The sequence below is a fragment of the Polyodon spathula genome, chromosome 14 (assembly GCF_017654505.1).
Source record: "Polyodon spathula isolate WHYD16114869_AA chromosome 14, ASM1765450v1, whole genome shotgun sequence".
NCBI classification, from domain to species: domain Eukaryota; kingdom Metazoa; phylum Chordata; class Actinopteri; order Acipenseriformes; family Polyodontidae; genus Polyodon; species Polyodon spathula.
The window spans coordinates 4,228,103-4,252,174 of NC_054547.1; the positions used below are offsets into that span (position 1 = coordinate 4,228,103).

At 36.9% G+C, this 24,072-nt stretch overlaps 2 protein-coding genes across 3 annotated transcripts in view; one reads left to right on the forward strand and one right to left on the reverse strand.

Annotated features, from left to right (window-relative positions):
- Nucleotides 1-3,717: 3,717 nt before the first annotated feature.
- Nucleotides 3,718-18,333, reverse strand: LOC121326862 (selenoprotein F-like). Its single transcript, XM_041270447.1, has 5 exons — nt 18,233-18,333; nt 15,251-15,418; nt 9,255-9,318; nt 6,198-6,247; nt 3,718-4,386 (listed from the first exon to the last, which is right to left on the reverse strand). The coding sequence occupies exons 1-5, from the start codon at nt 18,278-18,280 to the stop codon at nt 4,255-4,257; spliced, it is 462 nt and encodes a 153-aa protein (XP_041126381.1). The 5' UTR covers nt 18,281-18,333; the 3' UTR covers nt 3,718-4,254.
- A 557-nt stretch (nt 18,334-18,890) lies between these two features.
- The window catches only part of LOC121326867 (heparan sulfate 2-O-sulfotransferase 1-like), a 51,852-nt gene continuing 46,670 nt past the window's right edge, over nt 18,891-24,072 (forward strand). The window contains exons 1-2 of one of the 2 annotated variants that reach the window (XM_041270457.1): nt 19,212-19,293; nt 22,398-22,569. In XM_041270457.1, coding sequence (XP_041126391.1) covers nt 22,566-22,569 — 4 coding nt within the window. In that variant the 5' untranslated portion in view covers nt 19,212-19,293; nt 22,398-22,565. Of the gene's footprint in view, nt 19,294-22,397; nt 22,570-24,072 lie in introns of both variants that reach the window. The other variant, XM_041270456.1, reaches the window with a different exon arrangement.

Sequence of the window (24,072 nt, forward strand, 5' to 3'; positions counted from 1 at the left end):
GGTACTGTCTTCCCTTTAAGTTCTTAAATGTAGTTTTCTATTGTGAGTTTCCCCATCAGCACGGAGCCTCTGGTATGTAGTTGTAATTGATGGGGTAGTTTTGTTTAATCAGCAGTTGCTCTGCTTCTAGACATGAGGCTGCCACTTGTTCATGGAACACCAGAGGGCACCAGTATACTCTTATTGCTGCTGTGATAGCTAGTGCACCTACAGTAGTGATAGGGATCATGCAGCCCCTCTTACCTGTACAAGCTTGTGGCAGTTCCACTTGTTGAACATGGGAGTCATAACCTGAACACGTACCATTCAGCATCTTCTCTTGTAAAATATCATGTTGTCTTCTTTATGGTAACTGCACTGTACTTTTCATTATTTACTATTGATTACTTTGGTAGCTTATGCAAGGATCAAACTACAATAACCAGTTCTCTTTGATCACAGACCACAGAGGAGTCAATACAGCACAAAGGCTCTCTCTTGCACTAGGTGTTGTACACTGTGGCAATGATTACCAGATCATACGCTCTTCACTGAGAGCTGTAACAAAATCCAATACTGTTGCTTCTAGGAAAACGTGTCCATTAAATGAGAAAACAAGTTTCAGATTTTCAGTGAAAAGCTGAACTATGTATTGCTAATGAACATTTTTAACAACCTTCCTAAACTTAAAGCAAGATTTGTTTTTTGCAAATCTATTATTTTGTCACTTGTCAAATAGAAACTTAACATTTAGCTTAAACCTATTGGCCCTTTCCTACTTAGGTTTTGAAAGTCCTCATCTTTGCAAAAAGATTCTCTTAAAATTGTGATTAACCATTTGTAAAAAAAATAAAATAATAATAATAATTGGTGCCAGTTTTGGTTAAAGTAAAATTATGTAGGAAGACAGTTACAAAAAATACAAAGGTTATTTAAAGAATTGCAAAGTTATTCATTAGTAGATATGTAGTATTATTAGATGTATAGTCCTTTCGCAAAAAATAGTGCAGATTGCAGTAATCCTGTCATAAATCTGGTCCATGGTATTCAATTTATTTTGTACTCCCACAATTTGCATGTGCAGCTTATAGAGATTTGAGTTTAAACATGTATTATTCATCAATGCTGTAGACTAGCATGCAAGGAGCAAATTAAAATAACCCACGTTCTTTGATGAAGAAAGTATAGACTGCAGCTGAGATGAAGCCATTGCAGTACAAAGGCTCTCTCTTCCATTTTTTTTTGTAGGCCGAGGCAACGATTTTGAGTTCTCTTCATTCAAGGAGAGGTATAACAAAACCCAGTAATGACACTTGGAGGGAAAACAACTTATTTAAAACAAAGCTATGGACTACATACTCCTATGTGTTTTTTCTTTTTAAACAACCTCTCTCTCGAGTCTAGACTACTAAACATAATTTAGTTTATTTACACATGCTACAATTGTAAATTACATTTAACTGCATAGTATTAATTTTGGTTTTATCTGCTAGATTTTTAGACAGTCAGAACCCTGGTACTTCATTGAGGCCATTCTGAGTCAGGTATTTTATATTGAATCCGAATTCTAAACTACATTTAATTAACAGTTAACATTTGAACATAGATGTACACATATACAGGGTGATACATAAACACCACATCAAAAACATGATTACATTGCTGATGTGATGTTTGCACAATCTGTAACTTTGTCTTGTAATTTGTCCTGGGGTTGTCTGTGCACCTATGATTGAGTGTTAATGCATCACCCTGTATATTGAAGAAAAAAAGACTTGTACCAGTACTGAAGGGGAATTATGGTATTACATTTAAAATACCGCACTGCATTTCAACCAGCATATCTGTGTGCATCTTATTGGCTATCTTGTTCTTTCTATCGTCTGTGTTTTCTAAAGTGGTGGCAGATACATCTCTTCTCCACAGACACTGCAGTACATTCTATATATATATATATATATAGAGAGAGAGAGAGAGAGAGAGAGAGAGAGAGAGAGAGAGAGAGAGAGAGAGAGAGAGAGACACTATTATTGTCAACTTAGTCTATTACCCTAGGTGATTATTGAGGTACTAGGATTAAATGCAGATCTGAATCATAACTCATCCTGTCCTTGAAATTCTGCAAACACCGATGTTGGACCATGAGAAACATCCTCTGGGGGCGTCTTGGTTAGTGAAAAGGTTGATTATCTGTCTAAATTAATGGTGAAGAACAAATCCCTGGGGTTGCTTTACTTTAACTAATGTGCTGTTCTTGCAGACTAGCAAGTGATGTAGTAGTAGTGGCTACTTCACTTGTTTTAGTTATTGTTGTGTGAGGTATTTCGGTCACCCGTTTCTACTGGTTTACTGCAGCATAGAGTAGTGCACTAGAATTATGTTCACATCTCTTAATACAGTATCTACAAACTAGCATGCGAATTGTCATTTAATTTACAGCCAAGCTTGTTTGAAACAGCTGTTTAGCATTCTGTTCAGTGCAGACTATTTTTGAACCTCAATTCAGTTTCCAGTCGTAAAAGAAAGCCAGCTGGAACGCTGTAAAACAAACTTCCTGTTCCTAAGTCCTTTACTAAGTGTTGCAATATCACTGGCACATCAAAGCTTGAATTGTGGTGCATCAAAAATGGAAAAAATCATTGTAAACTTAGGGGTCAATAACCCAACAGATTCAATTTTGGGAAGCTCAGTAAAGCACAGCAGGGTTTTTTCCTTTGCACCAAGGTTGGCAGCTGCTCTTAGTAAATTATTTTTAAACAGTAATAAGAATACTATGAACAAGCCGTATTTGTATGCAACCAAGGCCAGGATCTTAAGCATTTTGTTTGGTTCAGCTACCACAACGGGGTTGGGTTTGTGTGCATGCATGTAGTGTGTGTGGGTTGTGTTCCTCAGCATAGTGGACCCACTGAAGTTAGTATTCCAACACAATATATAATACACACACATTTAACTAGGCTAGCCTTGGTTCCAAATAAAACTACTGTAACAAACACAACTGCCAGCACAGAATGTAAGACATATTCACTTAGTGGTGTTTAGTAAACAGTCCAAAAACAATCACGTTCTGGATTCAGAAAATGTTTAATTCAAGAACAAAAGCTTTTACACTCATTTAGTTACAGACCATCTGCAATGCCCTAAGAGTACAGCATAGTGGGTAATATACATGCAGCAATGTGATCTCCAAGTACTAATGGATATATTAGAATTAGTTTAACAAGTTATGTCATTTTTTTTGGCTAATTATTAAATCTTAGCCCCAGTCTTTTAAAGATCAATGAAATAAAATCACATCAGCAGGCAATGACATTTGTTCCCTTGGTAACAGGAAGATCTGACAATCTGATCTATCAGACTTTCACAATTTCTCCTCTTCTGGGAGGAACCACATGTGGTTTACTTAAGCATCCCTGTATCTACACTGTTAACATCTATAAACCATTTCAGCTGGCAACTTTACATTTTTGGTGTTCCAGAAACTCCGAGCAAAATCTATTGCTATCCTTCACTTTGACCTGTGACCTAAAACGGCTGCCATGTGAATTTACTGCATGGATGATAATGTCCTAATTTTTCGAGATACAGGATTTATACTATGTCAAAAAGAGAAATGTCAATTTAGCCAGCGACAGGTAATTCTAAAGTTGATGTGTCTTCCAAAAAAATTAAAATAATTAATAGGCTAAAATAAGGAGTCATCCCAAAATGAACAGAAGAAAAACAGACAAACAAATGCAAAGTTAGAAGATGATCTTTATTACTTCGTCACTCATTCTGCTGCAATTTCGTGCTCTTTCTTCGCTCACTGTTGCGCTATGGAACAGAATCCTCAGGTGGCAGTGCACAGGACATCAGGCTACACACACCTCTGAAAGGTTTACTGTATCACCCTCACTAACGTGCACCTACCTGATGGTATCGTTGCAGTTGGAATCAACAGTGAGACCCAACAAAATTCCTTTTCCAACATCCACTACAAAACTGTACAGAACATTGCTATTAAAAAAATAACAATAAAAGCTTAGCTGTTCATGAATGAGCAAGTAACAAGGATCTTTTGTACTGCATTACCTTTTTTGTAGTAATTGGGGACAATGATTATCTAAAAAAAGGCCTTTGACTACAAACAGCCATTTGTTTTATTGCGAAACTATAAAACGGCTGTCATATGGCATTTTAATCACTTAATTTACAGGTTTAAAAAAAAAAACAAACAAAAAAACCCTGAATTAATAACAATGGTTGAAAGTCATTCGATTACTGCCCCAGAATTTACACGCGGTCTAACTTTTCGCTCAGGAATTCCTCTACGCTGTCAGTGTTCCACTTGAGGATGCTTAACTCTTCGGCGATGTTCCCGTTATCGTCCAGTAGCTTTAGAACAGGATCAGAGCCACGCACATACTGAAAGGGGAAAAACTGACTTTATAAAACTGCAATTTTTTACATAGAAAACATCAACCTGTTAACATTTGATTGTAAAATCTGAAGGGAAACTATAAAGAATTGAAGGGTGGCTTTAGTTGTTGGTTTTGGCTCTTAAGATCTGAGTGTAACCCAGCAAGGGCATGCAATGTTAGTGGTTACAAACCTTACAACCACACCATGTTCTTTGCCATGCTTTAACCAGTGATACTGCTAAATACTTATTTTTGTTCACTTTACTTTCTACTGTTGGTGATTCTGTATTGCCTATTTCATTAAAACAGGCAATCAGTGCAATTATTATATAAGCCAATGTGTCTTGTTAAATGTACCTTGCTTAATTGAATGAAGTACCTAATCTGCTTTCCTCATCATTCTATTTCAATCACAGGAATTAATGCAGAAACTAGAATAGCTTCTACATGTACTGCCTTAGAAATAAAAATGCCAGAGAATTGGATGAAGAATGGCCTGTAATGTTATTCACTATTAATATCTTTACAACTGTTGGAGCTTCAGCCAAGTGCTTTTACCAATGTAATTATTGTTATCATGCTTTTCCACCTTCTTCAATTAAGAGCTTGGGTAATTGCACTGCCATGCAATTTTTTATTGACAATCAATTTCTATGGAATGCTTACATCAAAACTGGAAAGGATTTTTTATTTTTTTTTTACACATTGAAATCCAACACATTTCAAACACTTACTCCAGCTATTTAAATAAACCTAATCGCTGCACCTCTCTCGTGCCTGACTGCCTTTTTGAATTCTCAAGTGCAAACCCATCCTTCACTGTCTCCTTAATGAGCCGCTCTGGCTCTGAACGAAACGCACGAGTAAGTGCGGACTGTTTCAACAACTACATCCAATACTGTTTCACATGGTTACTAGAAGCCACTGTATTTTGTACAGTTGTCTTCAAACAATGTCTACTCCACCGATCCATGGCAGATATTCATACCACTCCACCATTCGATAGCCCTGATTTTCAGGAGACCTCGTTCCACTGTATTTTTTTTTTTATCTTTAGTTAACAGGAGATCAATTAGTGATGCCTGGTGGGAAACACCAGAGTGGTTAATATAGAGTTCAATCTGTAAAGACCCATTAAAATAGATTTGAAAAATAGGACTCCAATGTATGTGATGCAAGCAAACAAGAAATGCCTAAAATGTCTCAAATCTCCAACACATTTAATCCAAATACTTTTATCCCATTCAGTATTCTGTTTACATTTGTACTTGGTTTTTTTTTTTAATAACTCTATATGCAACAGTCTTGCAATAGAATATCTAAATCTTCTTGTTTTTTTCACATCAACTTGTGTTTATATCAGAAAGTCAAAGTAGAGCAAGTTTTGTATAGCTTGCAAGCAAACCTATCAAATTCTGTTTGAAACAGAAAACAAAACAGGAGCCTCTCACAGCTCTCTAGTTTCTCTCCACTCAAAGAACACAAAATCTGAGAAATTTTGGTAGGAGGACCTGGGTGTGATGCTAAAGGAACCAGCATGTTAAAACTTCCTTTTTAAACTAGTTTAGAAGTTGATCTCACTGGGCAGTGATAAATAGTTTAGCTATTAAGGAGATGGAATAATGGAGAGAACATGTTGGATGTGCTTTGTCTTTACCATCTGGCTTGGAGCCCAGTCTTCGATGGATTAAACTGGGCTGAGCCTCAAACGGTGGTAAAGAGGTGAGTGACAATTATTTTTTTGGTTGACGGAACTGCCCAATCTTTAAAACCACACAGCTTCATGGAGGAAAAAAAATGAAATAAATACATTACCTTAATCTGCAGGCCCTTGAACATTTTAGGCTTGTCGCTCCTGACAAAAGCTGCAGGAAAGAAATAATTAAAAAAAAAAAAATCATGAATGTTGTTAAGCTTTATGAGAACGGCAAGTCTCTGCTCACTTGAGTTTTATTTGATCAAGTTCCACCTGCTGAAGCGAGAAGTGCACACCCTGGAATCTGGTGCAGCTCTCTGTCCCAATAGTGTGGGATGATGTGTCTTTTGGGTCTGGAAACCTCATCATTCCTACAGTGAACTACCCTCACTGTCCCAACTGCATTTACTATTCTATATGAATGCTATCAATTGGAACAAAATCAACTGATCAATCCTTACTACAATTTCCAGGAAATAGGAAATAACATCAAACTATAAATCTGCCAGGAGAATACTACCATGAGCAGTTCACTGGTTTCATATGAAGGTTTTGCCAACTATATACCCTTAATTTGCACTGAATTCAACATGGAGTGAAGGTACCTTGGTAATGTTTTCATACACGGGTTTATTAAAGAAACAGCAATTCAAATAGGACTACTGTACTATAGAGACGACAAGCAAATAGTAAACTTGCACCAAAATCCAGTCACTTCCATTTGGTTTTGGATTAACCAGACAAAATGCAAATGTGTGCAGAGGCAACAAAGATTATTTAATACTATCCACTGGCTGAGGAAATCAAATTTATGATGATGTCGAGAGATAGTCATGTTCAGATTCAAGTTAGAAAAAATACCAGCTTTTGATGGAATGATTTAATGTATTGTAGACCAGAATACAATTTGATTAAACTGCCATGCTGTATTAAGGTGTAACTCAGAAGGTGATTAGAATAGAAGAGACTTAATTTTACTTTCCCTAGGTGGATTGTAGTTCTGGCAAACTTCTCACTTGAATGTTATGCCTGACCGACAGTTCACAGGATAATGAATTCCTCAATTCATTTCACACTATAAAGGCTGCCTCATGTCTTTTAATCATGACCTAGAGAGATTTAATCTCCATGCTCCTCAAATCCCTGGAAACTGGATAAAAGACTATAAAGAGATTCTATTTTGTACCAGCTCTAATTGTGGATTTATGATAGAGATACCTTTCAACTAAGAAGCCGTCTCAGGCCAAGGTAACTAATTATATGTACTGTAGGTCTCAAATTATTTAAAATAGACCTTCCCAAGCTTGAATAACTTGGTGACCGCGAGGCTGAAGGTATTGCAATTCACTCTCAAGCCACACCATTAGTCTCACGGCCTTGAGGGAACCATCCTAGGGGAAAATGGGAGTATTTTCTGGATCCATCAGTAAATGCAAGGTATTACAATGGTCAATCTCCTTAAAAATCTGACATTGACCACGGAGCAACTTCGAGGTCATACAGGCGAATTGACCTCATTCCATTCTAAAAAAGACCACTGGAATGTTAAGTATAATTGTGTGTGTTTACTATAGACTGAAACTCTTATCTGAAAATCCATTATCCAGTTTAGAAATCCTGCTGCAAATTACAAGGTTGGCAACAGACATGCAATTCAACAACAAAGCATGTGGGCACAGAATGTAAAGAGGCTTAGAATCGTGAATGAATGATCCTGGCTTACTATCTGCCACATCAACGAGCTGTCAAGAACAAATAAGAGCTGCCACTCACGGTGCACCTTGTAGTGATGTTACGATGACTAGGTGACAGTTAATTTAAATCAGTCACTCAAATGGAATTGAGCTCTCTGCAAAACACATCTTACCTGCAAATGGTCAGTCACATGCAAACTTCACAAATTACCCCAGATCTTGAGAAATTCTATTTCTGCAGAGGTCCACTGATATCAGTAAAAATAAGACTGTTTGGCTACTTAACATTGCTGGTTTCAATTTCCAACGAGCTCCAATTTAATTTCGGATAAAGATTAAATAAAGTGTAGATTGTATAAAAGTATCATGCAAAAGTGACTTTAAAAAAAAAAAAAAAAAAAAAAAACGAACAAATATTTATCATCCAAGTAGGACTTCTAAATTGAAGCCTTCAGCCCCAGTTTTTTGTTTCGGTTCTGATGAGCTATGACTGCAGTTAGTTTCTTGGTTTAATAGTGTTCTACAGATACAGCTTGGAAAGCATGAGCATCTCAACCAGTTCTATCCATGTTGAATGTTTAAACCACTTATAAGTGACTTTAGCTGACAATGTTCAAATAAATGCATGTAAAAAGACTGTTTAAATAGGGAATGCTGTTAAGGTCTGTGTACAAATCAGTATTCTATAAAATCAGAGGACTGAAGGTGAGCAAACAAGCAAATCCGTGTTAGTCCTATACAAAGACGACACATGGGAGCATGTGTTGCCTTTTTTCACGTGAAGTCGGCAGGAAAACGTATCCTAATGGGTGCCATCAAACACAGGAGGCAGATTGGAGTGAAGGTTTGTGGCAAGAGGATTACCAATGACAGGTTGCACAGTTCAATACGGCCTAAAAATACCAATACTTCAAAAGCATTTGACCTTCATACAATCTTGCTTCCATAGTACAAACATGACAGCTATGCCCAAAGGCAAAATGAATAAAACAACTCCCTCCCACAGAACAAACCAGCTTTGGCTTTTGAGGCAGAAATGTGGAAAATGAATTAATCGGCTAAGCAAAATGTCCGAGTACATTTCTGTGAGAACTTGAAGTGGCTTTCTTTCTAATTTTGTTATTGTGTACTGTCAAATTTTAAAAAGCTATCAAACTATTAAAGTAAACACTGCTCACATTTTGCAACATTGATTTTCTGCCTTTAGGTGTGTGTGTGTGTGTGTGTTTGTATAATTACATATACATATATACATGTTATATATATAACAAAATCTATGTATATACATAAACAAACCAGTCTAATACATCTTTGATCTTTAACTCTTACACCGTAATGAACACTTATGATTTTACATTGCTTTAAAATGATTTAAACCCTTTAAAAACACAAGTTTGTAATTTGTGAAGTGTAGTTTTCTATCCAGGATCACAGTTTATTTGTACTCTTTGGTATAATCAGTGACAAATAAAACATATTTACCCTGGACTTGAGGGAACCTGCCCAACTTTCATCCACACACTTCCAGAATTGCCCCAGCGTAGTTCTGCCAAAAAGGAAACAAAGCATGTATTTTTATTATTTTTGTTTGTAAAAACAATTGCTGCAATCCAATTTAAACTAAGTTACCTTTAAAAACAAAAGCAAGTGGATCATCAGGTATTGCTTGCTTTTGGACAAGATTGTGGTTCACATTTTGCTAGATGTTGGCTATGTCATGGATTTTAAAAATAGGAAGACATACATATACCCGGTGTTGATTCTAAACAAAATGAAACACATATCTTCACTCTATGATGGGGACAGGGATTCTGGGATTCCATTACACATCTCATTAGAAAGATTCTTCAACAAAAAGGTACTGCAAACATGTCTTTGCATGTACTGTATTAGTCATCCATCCTCCAGAAATATCTTGAGCAGTTATATTCACATTAACCCAGTATGGCCTTCTCAAAAGTGAATGAAACCGTGCATGCCAGTTAAAAAAAATGCCAAGGTCCAGTGTAAGGACTAAAGTAAGAGACACTTATTTGTTAACAGGAAATGCACCTTCTGTCCTGTACAGCATAACTGAAACCAGCTGTGCAACACAAATGCTTAATAGCTAAATCCTTTAGTGATTTTATACACTCTCAAAGTAAATAAATGCATCATTATATTCCATGATTACTAGTAAACCCACATCAACAGAAGAATTAAAACCACTTGTGAATCCGATTCCTTGTGGTTTCAGACAAAGAATTTAGTCTTACAAACCAGAATGCGGTACCAAAAAATTATTTAAAAAAGCATGGTGATTGCGTGCAAAAAATTGTATGGATACATCTGGGAAGGACTAGATAAAGGAAGCACTGTGCGATTCAAATGGGAGTCCTTCGCAGGACTGGAGTATTAAGCTGTTATTTTGGGTTTAATAAATGTTAGCAATTTGAAAACAGCCAACTGACAATGGGTCAGACCACGGCATTTGTCTGTACTTAAGTTTACAGACATTTTAAAAGATGCAATTCTAGCTATTAATTATTCATAAAAGGTGTTACTAGATGTGTAGCGCAGTTTACGTTTCCAAAATCACACAACTTGTTGAATGGTTTCATTGCAAAATATTTGTGTCATTCAATACATGTTTAAACAGTGCATAGTACACAAAACAGTCTTGTGGGAACATGCCCATGTGGTTCTACACAAATACAACTATAAAGAAGTAATGTCCTTCAAAACTTCTCATTGAGATCTAGCAAATGTAATACTTTTTTAAAAACCAGTACAATACGCATTAACTACAATGCCACGTGGTCCTTACTTAGTTAAAATGGGGATTATTTCAAATTCACAGTATTATAAACATCTGCATTGGAGCAGCAACTCTGGGGTATAATTAAGCCCAACTGTTTTGCTACAAAGGCAATTCAATTCTCATAAGGAGAAACAGTGCAGTTGCTGTGCTGCTTCTCACAGGAAGGAAGGAGACAAAAGTTAATTAGTGAAATCTATAACACTGAACACAAGCTACTTTTGTTTGCAGTATTGGTTTCTTCCTGCCTACTGAGGAATGCACAATGGCCCCCCCACCCAGTTGTTAACTTGTGCTGTCAAAGCTGTCTCAGCACAAATTACAATTGAAAAATGGCACCTAGCACATGCGTCACCTCCTTCAGAGCAACTCCCAAACCACACAGAGTACTGTCTGATACTTCTATAACTCAAACCAAGACCTCTGCAACTCAAAAATGATGCCTCCAATCAATCACACAGCATACTGTACATATACCAATTACATTCAATAAAGTCTGGATAATTGGAAATTGAAGCTAACATGCCCTTGTGAAGAACATAGAAGACTAAAGGTTACACTCCTTACAATGCAGTGAGCCAAACATGTACACAACAAAACATTTTGTAAACTAGATGAAAAACTACTGCTGACATTTAAAAGATCCAACTTTGTCAAACATGGACCACTAAAATACAGAGTAGAAAATTCAACACCATGTAAAAATATTGCATACCAATAGTGTACACAGATTTTTTCCTAACTCCATTGAACAATTTAATAAAAGGTCACAGACATTATTTATTTTTAAATTCTCTCTCTAATCTATATATCTATATACATATATATCTATCTAGCTATATAAAATCATCTTGCAACTTCATGCAATTTATACTTTCACAATTTTTCAACATTTGACACTTATAGGGGGAAATTCAGTTTAATATCACATTATCAGTTACAGGCTTCAAAAAAAAAAAAAAAAAAAAAAAAAAGGAAAACAAAAACAAAATCAAAACATATTGTGCATTATTATACAGCACATTTAGACGTCCAAACTAATTGAAACTATGAATGAATAATGAATCGGTCTATTCTTTACTACTCAGATTGCAAGGATCTGCTTGTGAAGCTGTCACTAAGATACGTATTTGTAACAAATGCAGATCAAACTGTTCCGATCAAAGATCAGCTATTACCTTTCGCAATGACACATTTCTCAGAGATGTCATGCAAGTGTTGACACAGCAAAAGTTATAAATAAAATCTTAAAATAAATAAATCTAGTTTATGAGATTCACTTAAAGTGCACCTGGTAGGAAACGCCACTTAAGGAAAGTTTAAAAGCTACTGAAGATTTTAAATACCCAGAGTTCCTGTTAAATTTATGAAGTGTAACAGAAATGCTTGACGACTGCATCTATTACCCGCTCAGACTTTCAAACATGTTCTCTGGAAAATAAAACAAAAAATCCTTAGACCAAAGTTTAATTCTCAGTGAGCAAGAACTCACCTTTAACCAACAACACAACAGCTGCTAACAGCAATGTGGGAACACACTGTACTCAAAAGATATTTGCGCCATAAGCCTGGGAAGTTCTATTGTTGAACGATTTTGAGTTCATTCTTACTGTAGGAAATGGGAATGGAGATACTTGGATTGACGCTTTTTGAATTAAGCACTATACTGTGTAGAGTGTTTAAGAGAAGACTACAACAGATTTTGTTTCTAGATAAAATATTTCATGACACCCCCATTTGGAACGATCAAGCAAAACAGAGAGCTGGTAAATATCAGCTCACGGAAGAGAGGAAGCTATTTTAAGCAACTGCAAAATGTGGACAATTTCTTCTGCTACCGCAATTTCACGCACAGTTAGCCTCACCTCCAGCTCATCCTTCTTTGTTTTACACAGTGGCAGCGGGCGCTCTGTCTCTCAAAGCTTTCTGTTTAAAAGGGATATGCATTGCAATCAATTTGGCCGATGTAGGAAATGTTTCCCATGGCAATCAGAAGAAAAATAAAAATACAAAACAAGACAAATTCTGAAAGGATTAAATCTGTAAAAAAACCTAATTAAGTTTTTCAGAATAAGCAATTATTCATTTCAAAAAGCCACACCTCCAGATTGCCGCACAAGCATTTTTGCACAATGGGATCGTCCAAGAGCTTACAACGCTGCATTACCCCAGCGTGACCAAAGTAAACCTACCTGAGCTTCAGCACGATTTTTAATGTGAAAGGCCACCCCGAAACCCCCCCCCAAAAAAATTAATTATGCATATCAGCAGGATATTTTTTATGGGCTTGTGATCCAATTACCGCAATGTACATAGCCAGCTTAAGTAAATACAGAGAAGCTATTAAACTGGGAAACAGTTTAATTAGGCAACTAGGACCGAACCTTGCTTCATGCACATATGGCAGTAAAGTGTATTTATTACATACTGTGGGGGAATCAGGATGTTTCAACAACCGAATTTAAGGCTTTCAGGGGTAGATTCTTTTTGTTTATTCTGTTCATAGCAGTAATTTGTTCCCAGTCTTGGAAAAGCAACTTTGGTATTGCAAAAGGCATAAAGGCAAATGATCTTATGCCTATTGTCATTTCATAATTGAAAACATTGAAAGTGGTTTCAGCATACATGTTTTATATATATATTATATAAATACATTTTTTAAGAAAACATATCAGGAAAACATTTAAGGGCAAGACATGATAATTCCCCCCCCCCCCCGACACAAGTTTAGAGAAAATGGAAAGAATGACATGGCACGCTGTCCTTATGTTAGGTACAGATTGTCGGTCTGCCTATATTAATGGTTGGTTTTGGAAACAAATAAATGTTCCTGGTCTCTGCTGGCTTTAAAAGGAAAGCTGTTGCACCTTTTTACCTCTAGAAAGGAATGCTGCCAACAGCCTGATTATATGTCCAAGTTTATTAAAAACTCATATAAAGAGCTTTCAAGTATTTTACTAATAGTTATCCACGTAGCCCAGTTAATCCAACAGCAATTCATGTTTGGTTTAATCTTGGATTATTATTCAGTACCCTACAGGCTGTAAGGCCTATTTAAAAGTAATCTCCAAGTCAGAGTACTGTATAATGACCCAACCCCCCCTTAAATACCGCATTCCTATCTACTCAGGTTATTCAAAAACACTTCCTCTGCATGTCTGAAGCCTAAACATGTTAGATTGAATTAAATTGAAACTGCTATATAAATACATTTTAAACACAAACCATGTCAGACTACTCTACATACTGTAAACTCAAGACTGGATAGCAAAATGCCATAATTACGCTTCCTTCAATAACACTTGTGCTGGCTGATCACTGTAAATTAATTAAATTTGCTGAAACTGATTGAGGATGTCCCAAACCTTTAACAGTGCTAAAGTAAATCAAATATTAATCTGCTCGCCTTAATGCATATTCACCATTATTAAATTAGACATTTAGCGCAGTGGTTCTCCAACTGGGGGTCGCAGACTGTATCCCGAGGGGGTGTTAGATGACTTTTTATTTATTTTTTCATTACAGCACACATCTTAACCTATACCGTACAACAGGCAGATAATTTATTTTGGCTTTATTGGAGGTTTTGATTGGCTCTCCAGTAATACTTCCACCAATCAGTGGGTTGCATACAGTGCTCGTAGCGATCCCGCCCTCTGGCAAACCAGTACAGAGAACAGGTTAAAACAGTGCTGGACAAGGGAAATATTGTGTCAGACGTCAAAGTGGATATAAGCATAGCAGTAATGAAGCTAATTTGCTTGAAAACATTAAAAGTAGACCTGAGAAGTCTGGAATTAATGATGCGATCAGAAACCCGGAGGCACTATAAACTGTAGACTTTTTTTTTTTTTTTATTTTTTATTTTTTTTAAGGGTTTAATTAAGTAACAGCCAAAATTGTTAGAAAGGCTGTAGCAAAATGGCTGGTTGTTACTGTCGATACGACTATTACTGAAGACACCCATCGTGCAGGTATTGCAAAGTCCAGAAACAAAGCGAAACGTTTGCCAGTGTTTGCTAGTTCATTAACCAGTTTGAAATTATTTTGAAGCAAATCAAAGCATTTTTGTTTCAGCTTTATTGATAAGGTTTTCCCACTTTGCATTGCTGTCCTACAATGTTTGTGTATTGTATTTATTTATCAGGGACACGTACAATTATAACAAGCGTCACTTATGACACAAGATGCATTGCATTGCATGTTCAATTCAGCCAGTAGGCTAACTTCCATTGACAGTCCCCGGGCAGAGATTGCTGACAACTCTATCTCCATAATACCAATTACTGTATGATACTGCAATCATTCCACCATGTTATGCTGTGAATCTTAGCTAAGTTTAAAAACAGAGACAACAAATACTTATCGAAAATGTATAACGGTACTTTAAAATTAAGGGCCAAAAGAACGTTTACTACTGCAACTGATTTTTAGAAGGCTGCCTTTGTTTGTCAAGTTGCTGCTGTGACTTTTTAGGTGTTAAAATGAGTTACTGTAAATGAGATACTGTTTTAGCAGACACGTTTATTTGAATGCTTTTGGAATTAAAAGTATAAATGATAAAGTGTGTGGCATTTTTCTTTGCGAAAGTGCGAAGTGAAAAACTCCACCTAAATCCCCCAAGCACACATAGCAGTGAAGATGTTAGTCTCCCAATCACCCCTCATATTTCCTCACATACCTTTCTGGTTTCAAGCTGGGCCTCTTCTTGGCAGCACTGTCTGCAGAAAGGATCCAGCTGGTTCAGATTGAACTGCCCAAGAAGGTCACAAGAACTACAGAGGAGATTACTGGAAAATCCAAGTTCCCTGCATGCCTCGGACGACAATTCTGATCCATAGGCCGATATCTTAATAAAACAAATCAAATATTTAATAAAAACATTACATACAGGTACTTATTTTCACATTAAGCATTTTTAAGAAGCATAACCTATTTAAAATCATTGCTACAAAAATGTATCCAAAAAATTCAGCAAAAATACTGTAGCCACCAAACATACAAAATGGATTGACATTAGCTTGACTATAAATCAACCCAGCAAAATATATTGCACAAGTGGTCTTATATTGATTGGAACATTTTACAGGCAACCACACGTCTCAAATATCAAAAAGAAGCAATTTCCTTTGAGAACTAAAGTTATTAGAATGCATTTGTAAGACTATCTACAGTATATTACTACCAAAAGTCAAGTGTTATTTGTGGTTTTAAAAGGACTCTGGCATCCCAGACAATGAAATATGCACTGTACATGACTTCTTAAACCATAAGCAACATTTTCCATATCATAAGTGGATCACTGAGTAATCATTTAACATACATTTTTTTATACATTAAGCAGATGTTTTTAAAAGTGCTGCAAATGGTTGCTACAATACTGTTCATTTACACAGAGCATTTTTTTATAATTTTTTTTTACAACAAAAGGTGATTTGATATGTATTCACCTTGTGAGAATCCCACAGGTTCATTTATTTTACATTACTATGCAACACATGATTGCACAATGCAGTAGCTTTGGGCAAAAGCCTGTTGCATTAGTCCTTCATCAGTGTGAGGTCCTCTCAGTTTTTTCCCCTGCTACCCATCCCCGATAAAGGGACAAGAAAGCAATCACAACAACTGTAAACATAAGTGTGGCTAACTCATGTGGACAATAAAAGCATCTTTATCCCGCCAGTTCCCCACCCTTTTTTTTTTTTAATGCCAAACTATCGGACTCGGTGGCCACTTAATTGCGTGAAAAAAAAAACGTGTTCCTATGTGTGAGAATCATATGTACTGTATGTATGTAGTGTAGTTCACGAGAACCCATTCAGGACTTTCTGTGCAATCATGTATTTTATCTATTTATCATTTTTGCGTTAATGACTTAATACTTAAATGTAAGGGGGTAATTGGATGGTTAATTTCACACTAATGGTCTGTATGTCACTTTCTTTAATGTGAATGGATATTAAATACTGATACAATTAACACAATCTAAATCTTAATGAACACCATATTTATTTATTTTTTTAAAGCTTACACATTTGACAGTGATGAGAATTGTGAAAGAAAACTAAATATTCCTGGTGCCACACACTAGTAAATCTGTTGTATTTTGTAAATGCTTACATCCAAAGGCAGAGCGTTGCAGGAGTTCAGTTGGTTTACACTCCTTTGTACTGTACCAGACATACTTGGAAATGGACACGGTCCTAAGACAGAGGTTTCCAATCACGGTCCTGGCAGGCTATTCCACTCCAGGATTAACAGGAGAAATACAGGTGATAAGAAAGTAAGTTTACCACATCAATGATATGGTGCATTGATGTGGTAAACTTACATTCTAATCACCCTGTAAAATGAACTACTTCAGGGTCTGGTTGTTTAATGGGTTCAATTAAACAATTTAGAACAGGGTTGAAACAAAGACCAGGGGTGGAACAGCCAGTTTTGGACACCCCTGTTTTAAGAGCTACATTGAGGGCACAGGGGTGCCTTTGTGGGGAAAGAGATAAAGATGCAAAGAGAACACAAGATTACATTGGAACACTCATACCACGTCTCTTTTTTAAAGTATGAATGACTTAAATGCCATGTTAATGAGCGTTGTTATTATTATTATTATTATTATTATTATTAAGATGCTGGTAACTGTTTCCAAACGATGTTGTCCCAATATTTAGTTTTATTCATTTTCTCCAAATGGCTGTAGCCAAAAGCTTCCTAAACGAATACGTTTTTGATTCAAGTGTTTTAAAACTCGTAAGGAATGACTTCGAGTCTTCAGTGTTGATGCGAAACACTTATTTATATGCAGACTAATATATTCACCACTATGTATGCTAGCTGTTATGGACAGAAAGAAAAAAAAACAGTAAGCAAAAACATTTTGGTAGCTTGTTCGTCTTCGTGCAATACTGTACGTGAAAGTAGTTTTACTTCCAATGTAATAAAGGAACAAAGCAGAAAACACAAGGTAAATGTCTTGTGCTTATTAATCCAAAACATCTTCCCATTCTAGAATGGTTGAGGGAAACCAGAGCCATTTAAGAATTGTGTAGAAGGCGTAACGGTGTTTTTATTTTTGCACAAGAAGCATGATTGTCTGGGACGCCATCCTTTTCTTAAATGCGTATGCTCTGCTCACACTGTAATGATTACAAGAAGAACCCCAAATGACAGTATGCGCTTGTTCCGTTTCCTAAGAAGATAATTTATTTACTTACTTAATAACAGGGTCATACATTCGTTACTGCTACATTTGACTTAACTCAGGCTTGAGACGGTCCACACAGGATACTTAAGTTTCAAGTCGGCTACCAACCTCTTGCTTTGTGTGACTTTACACACGAATTCCCACAGGTGCAAATCACTTCATATGTTCATAAGGCTGATATTTTATCGAAACTACAGAACGATTAAGATTCGACGTACTTTTCACAAATCCCGGCGTTATGCTTAACAAAGGCACACTATTGTTTAATAATATAAATATTTAATACTGGTATAACCGTGCACCATTACTAAGCCACGTCATTGAATCCGAGCGGAACCAAAGTACTTTCGTTTTAAACATAACCTGACTCCAGCATCAGGGCATCTAGTTACGATCAAATTTAAGGCTAGTATTGGACACAGTATTGAATATAAATATATAAAAATAGATATTTACCGCTTGCAAAATAGGGAGCAGCCAAACCAAATACATCTCACCCGCCATCTTGAAACACAACTCTGACGGGTGCAAAATCAGGACCTTTAACAACAAAAAAAGGGGTCACCCACCACTGCCTGATATTTTATTGTTTGTTTACCCTCATTCTCTTTACCTAAAATGTATTTCTTCCTACAAATTAACCTTTTTAAACATTATATTCATAAGCGAGTTGGTACTTTTTATTCCAATTTTAGAAACTAGTAGATCACAGTTATCTTATATATATATATATATATAGAGAGATTAATATCTAATTATATAAGATATATATTATATAGGATATATATATATATCCATGGTATGAATTTTAGGAAAGTATTCCTAAGCGAAATTTTAAATACCATATAAATGCAACTGAAATGTTTGGGATTTTCTAGTAATAAATAACTTCTAGTTCTTATTAAATTTCAAATTGGCGTAACATGTCTTCTCTTAGAAGGTCCTACAAAATTGATGGATACTTTTCAGTGGCGCTGGAAATAGCCATTCACTGGCAGGTGTCGTTGACTGACATTTTAGTTAACGAATAAACACACAAAGCTTGTCCTGAGGCTTCACGTCGTTCCAATCGGCGCAGTAGAAAGGCGGGCGTTCAGGTTAGTCGGATCTGTTTGTAGGAAGAAATAGTGATTCTTTGCCTAGATTAGCTAGGAGAGAGAGGGCGAGTGAGTGAATTGCGTCCGAGGTGGGAGAGACCAACGCGGTTATCTAGGCTGAGCTTGAGTCGGCGGTTCGTCCATGCATATCCAGTGAAATGAGCTGCTGGTCTGCATATGACACGCTCCATGCAGATTCTGCCCCCCCAACATTGATTATTAAATACATTGTAGACGATCCTAATTGTTATTTTATTCCATGATCGCGGTATGACTTGTCGTGATTTGATAGTTTGATGGGGCTCTTACGGATTATGATGCCGCCCAAGTTTCAGCTCCTGGCGGTCTTGGCGTTTGGAGTGGCGATGCTTTTCCTGGAGAACCAAGTCCAGAAACTGGAGGAATCTCGGGGCAAGCTAGGTAAGCCTCTGAAACACTGCATTGCATTGGACATCACGGTGTATTCTTCTATCTCTTGACATTGCAAAAAAATACGAACAACTGCAGGTCTGTGGCAGAAGGAAGGTTGCACATCAAAGTAGATTTAATTTATAATGCACGCACAGTATGGAAATGATGACAATATTATTTAGGTAAAGAAGGCCAGCACAATGCATCTAGCTGTACACACAGAGAAACACGGCTTCTTTTGATAAAGAAACACACTGCATAGGTGATGATTAGCAGTTCATCAACACACACACACGCACACAAAGAATGCACTATGCGTATTACTGTGGAAAATATGAAAAGGGGTGGGGGCTGGCATGCCGATTTCGGAGTGTACACTGGCTATAAAAAAGGAACTGGCAGTTGCACGTTTCTGCCTATTTACCAGGGTACATATTTAATCGAGAGTTGCTCATGTTGGGGGTTATTTAAAAAAAGTACTTTGCTTGTTCAGTGCCATCAGTACAGTGTGTGTTAACGTTTTGCATTTGATCGCTGTCAGTTCGGCATATCTATGGATTTCAATTTTGCATGGAAAGTAAATGAACTACCCATCACACGTAACGCATACGATGAAAAAACCCAGTACCAGAACAGGTACATGTGCGTCTTCGTTAGTAACATTAAAGTCTGTTTTTAAGATGTGTGTATCCACGAATGTCTTCTGGTGATTGTCTAGCGCAGGGGTCTCCAACCCTGATCCTGGAGAGCCCCTGTCCAGCAGTTTTTCTAGGTGTCTTTACATTATCAGTGGCTAAAGATCTGGAGCACCTGTTAATCTTGACGAATTAAGCCAATAATTGATTGAAACGAAAACCAGCAGCCACAGTAGCTCTCCAAGACCTGGGTTCGAGACCCCTGGTCTAGCACATAACGCTGAAACAACCACATGTAATACTAATATGGATCCAGTTGTCAGCTTGTGCAAAGATGACCAATATTCACATACTGTAGAGTATTCCCTGCTTGCTGCAATAAACATGCATTCTGCTGGTGAGGATCATTGGTGTCTATTTGGGTTAATTTACCATTCCTATTGAATCAAGTGAAGAACCAGTTGATTGGATTTGTGTGGATCGCTGTTCTCCGCACAATAAGAAAAGCAGTAATCATTACAAGCGGCTGTTTCGTAATACATTTTTATTTATTTGGAATGGTAAATTAGCCTGGTTAACACCAATGGCAATGACCCTTACCTGGAGAGAGCTTGTCCAATCATTCCGTGCAGCACTAACAATCTCTTAAATTATTGGCACACCAGACTATATTCTGAAATGTGTAGCTTCCTAGCTGCATTTCAAAAATGATTATTGAAGCTGCAAATTGTAGGTTGCAAGTGTATCACACTGGTACCATTTAAGGAAGGTTGATCCGCAAGTTTAAATATTCAAAAAATAGTTATTTAATTTCAGGTGTATTGTGTGAAATAGATCAAATACTAATAATAAGACCTTTCCTTGTATAAGAAGTAGACGCATGTGAAATAAGAGGTCCTCAGCACACACATCTTACAGATTAAAGAAAGTTTTTTAACAGGCTAGACGTTTCACTAATATTCTTCAGTTTAGGTGTTGTTAAAATATTACATTGAAGAGGCTTGAAGTAAAATGCTGGCATAGGGGTTTCTGACCACATGTGAATTAAACATATTTAAGGAAGAATACCTGTAATGTAAAATGGTTTCTCTGCAATTTGTCAAATAAATTAAAAGTGCTTGAGGAAAAAAAAAAAAAAAAAAAAAAAAATATATATATATATATATATATATATATATATATATATATATATATATATATATATATAAACACTTACCATGGTACCATGAAGTCAACTGTATGTTTATATTCTTTTAAAATACCCACGCTACCATGATGTACTATTATATAATAAAAAGAGGAGATTAATAAACAGAAATAAATGCATGCAATGATGAATTCAGTTTCTGACAATTTTTAAACATTTTTTTTCCTATTGATTCTTTGAGTGAGACCTTGAGCCGAGAGATTGGAACGGTAGATCTCGTGACGATTGTTTCGAGCTTTGTGATCTGGTCTCTTCCTAAGCAGAGGTGTTTGTACGGTAGTTAGAACACCACACTCTGGAATGCACTGGGGTTCCGGTTTCAAATTGTTTCCATGACTCCACCCACAGCTCTGTCCCCGCCCAGAGTCACTAGTGACGTGCGGGTTCATGGTTTCGATTGGTTCATGTGTCCACCAGGTTTTCTTCTTGCAAAGATGTTGCTTGCTTTGCACATTGCACCTGTATGAGTAAAGAATGACAGAATTGAAAAAAGGCCACTGTAAAGGTCGTCATGGGAACTAAATGCACATGTTTGCATGATATTTTTGGGGAATGTATCTTTTCCCCGTGAAGAATCTCACTAATTAAATTCCATTGCATGAAGTAATAGTGACACCCGCTGTGCCACAGGAAGATGGTCTGAGCAGTGCAGACTGGACTTCGATTCTAGAAGCTGGACCTGCTGTTCTGAAAGCTGCCTGGGTTTACAGTCTGCAGTATCAAACAAGGGGCTTAATTATATTACTACCATATTTTATGCATAGCCTCCTGATTTCCATATATGTATTCATTTGTGACTGGAATATAGACGCATATCTTATTCATATTATGTGCTTTGGCATTTTATTCCCCACTATGGCACAGTTTGTGGAATTCAAGCCTGGGTGTATTGTTAAGGATCATAAACTGGGTCCACAACAAGTAATAGCTTCAGACTTTGACTTGCATTAGCAAACAAAATAAAAATAATACTGCCCATATAAATGGATGAATATAATTAGACTTTTCGAATTAAGTCCACCTAAATTTGTTTCATGATTACTGTTGAAGCAATTAGAGTTGCAAATGCAAATGAGATTTAGATTTTGTTTTTCTCAGGAAATATCTATTGCACGAAAAAAAGGCAATTAAAAAACGACAATTAAAGTCTTGTTGCAGTTCATTTATTTAACAGGCTTGCAGTGTACCTGTTCCTGTGTCAAAGTGTTTTGGTGCTGGAAAGAGCGATTGGAGCATCTGCCTGTCTTCTCCCTTTGATCCTGATTCTACAGGTGCTTTTGCAATCTGAAGATTACATGCTCCAGTTTCCCTTCTCTGGAGGCAGTCACCCCTTTCCATCACCAAAGCAACAACAACCCCTGAGCCAACAGTGTTATGATCCAGACAAGACCTGAGGAATGTCCGTCAAGGGTCAGGTCTTCTGCTTTGGCTTGAACTGAATGGGTCAGTAATAGCTTGAACTTTTAATCTGTGCTTATGTATCAAATGCGCCAGGGCATTTCTGAACAGCAGTGGCAGATAAGGAGTGCACTATCAATGCCATGAGGGCTTGGATATTTATTGGTTACTGTTCTGATGATTTCAGAGGAGATGATGTTATAAACCACCCTAATGAAGAATCAAGCACAGCTCAATATGCAAAAAAAAAAAAACTAAACAAATGCTGTGTCATGAAATATTTATCTAATCAAAAACATTTCCCAGCCTTCTAAAAATAACAGCGGATGAAAGCATTGGAATGCTTGTCTACTTGAATTAGTTTCTTTAGCCGTAAACACATATGATGCACGCAGACAACTCCGCCTTTCACTCCCATGTTAGAAAGAGTCCATGACTAATAAGATCATGTGATTTTATTAATGGCGTCCCACCTGTGGAAAATCCCAACTAGCTCATTGATTCACTGGTGACCTTGAGCAAGTCTCTTAACCTCCTTGTGCTCCGTCTTTTGGATGATATGTTGTTGTAAGTGACTCTGCAGCTGATGCATAGTTCACACACCCTAGTCTCTGTAAGTCGCCATGGATAAAGTCGTCTGCTAAATAAACAAATAATAATAATAATAATAATAAAACCTTACTGTACCTGCTCCATACAAAAGATAATCGAGCATGCTTTGTACTTGCTGTACAGTGTACTGTATATTGCCTTTTACATGATAACAGCATCAAAAATAATGATTACAGATGCACTGAGGGAGGATGTGGGGGTGCGAATCTTGGAATCATGTCTGTGTGGTTGTAAATGGGAAGTGTTGTTCTAATAACCACAACTAACCTCTGGGTTTTTATGAGGCTGCATCAGAGATCGTATTAAATTGCTCCTCTGTAGAATGTATACATAAGATATATACTTGTGTTCTGTGTGTGATTTAAAACAACACTGTAGTGCAAGTAATGGCCACACATTTGTTGAAAGAACAATGTGCAGTGCAGTAGGGCCTGAATAGGATCTCCAGCTATGTTGAACAAGGGTGAATGTTAATTGGGCTACCTGGTCCCAAAACGGCCATGGAGAACAGAGAGAGATAGTGGCTCAATCCCTAGGCTTTTTCTAGGGTTGCTGCATCAGCTTCCTTTGGGATCAGCTCTGGGGTGGATAGTTAATGCTTACCACTATGATTAGAAAGGCTAGAGTGCATTTAAAGCTTCTGGATAATTGCTGCTGGTTGTGCCCAACAAGTAACTGGTTAAAAGTGATTAAAACAACGTACAAATTAAACAAAGCAAAAATAAACCATTGTGAATTTCAATGAATGCATTCACCATTGACAAGAGAACTGGTGTTTAGACTGTGTTGTATACCTCTATTGAAACAGTACAATATCTGGTGTGCTTGTCTTTTTGTTTGGTGCAGGCTTGTCTTTATCTCTTTGAACTGTGTGTTTGCCCTGGTGGAATGGGGATGAGCAATGTTTGTACAGTGATTGAAGTACAGGAATATTCC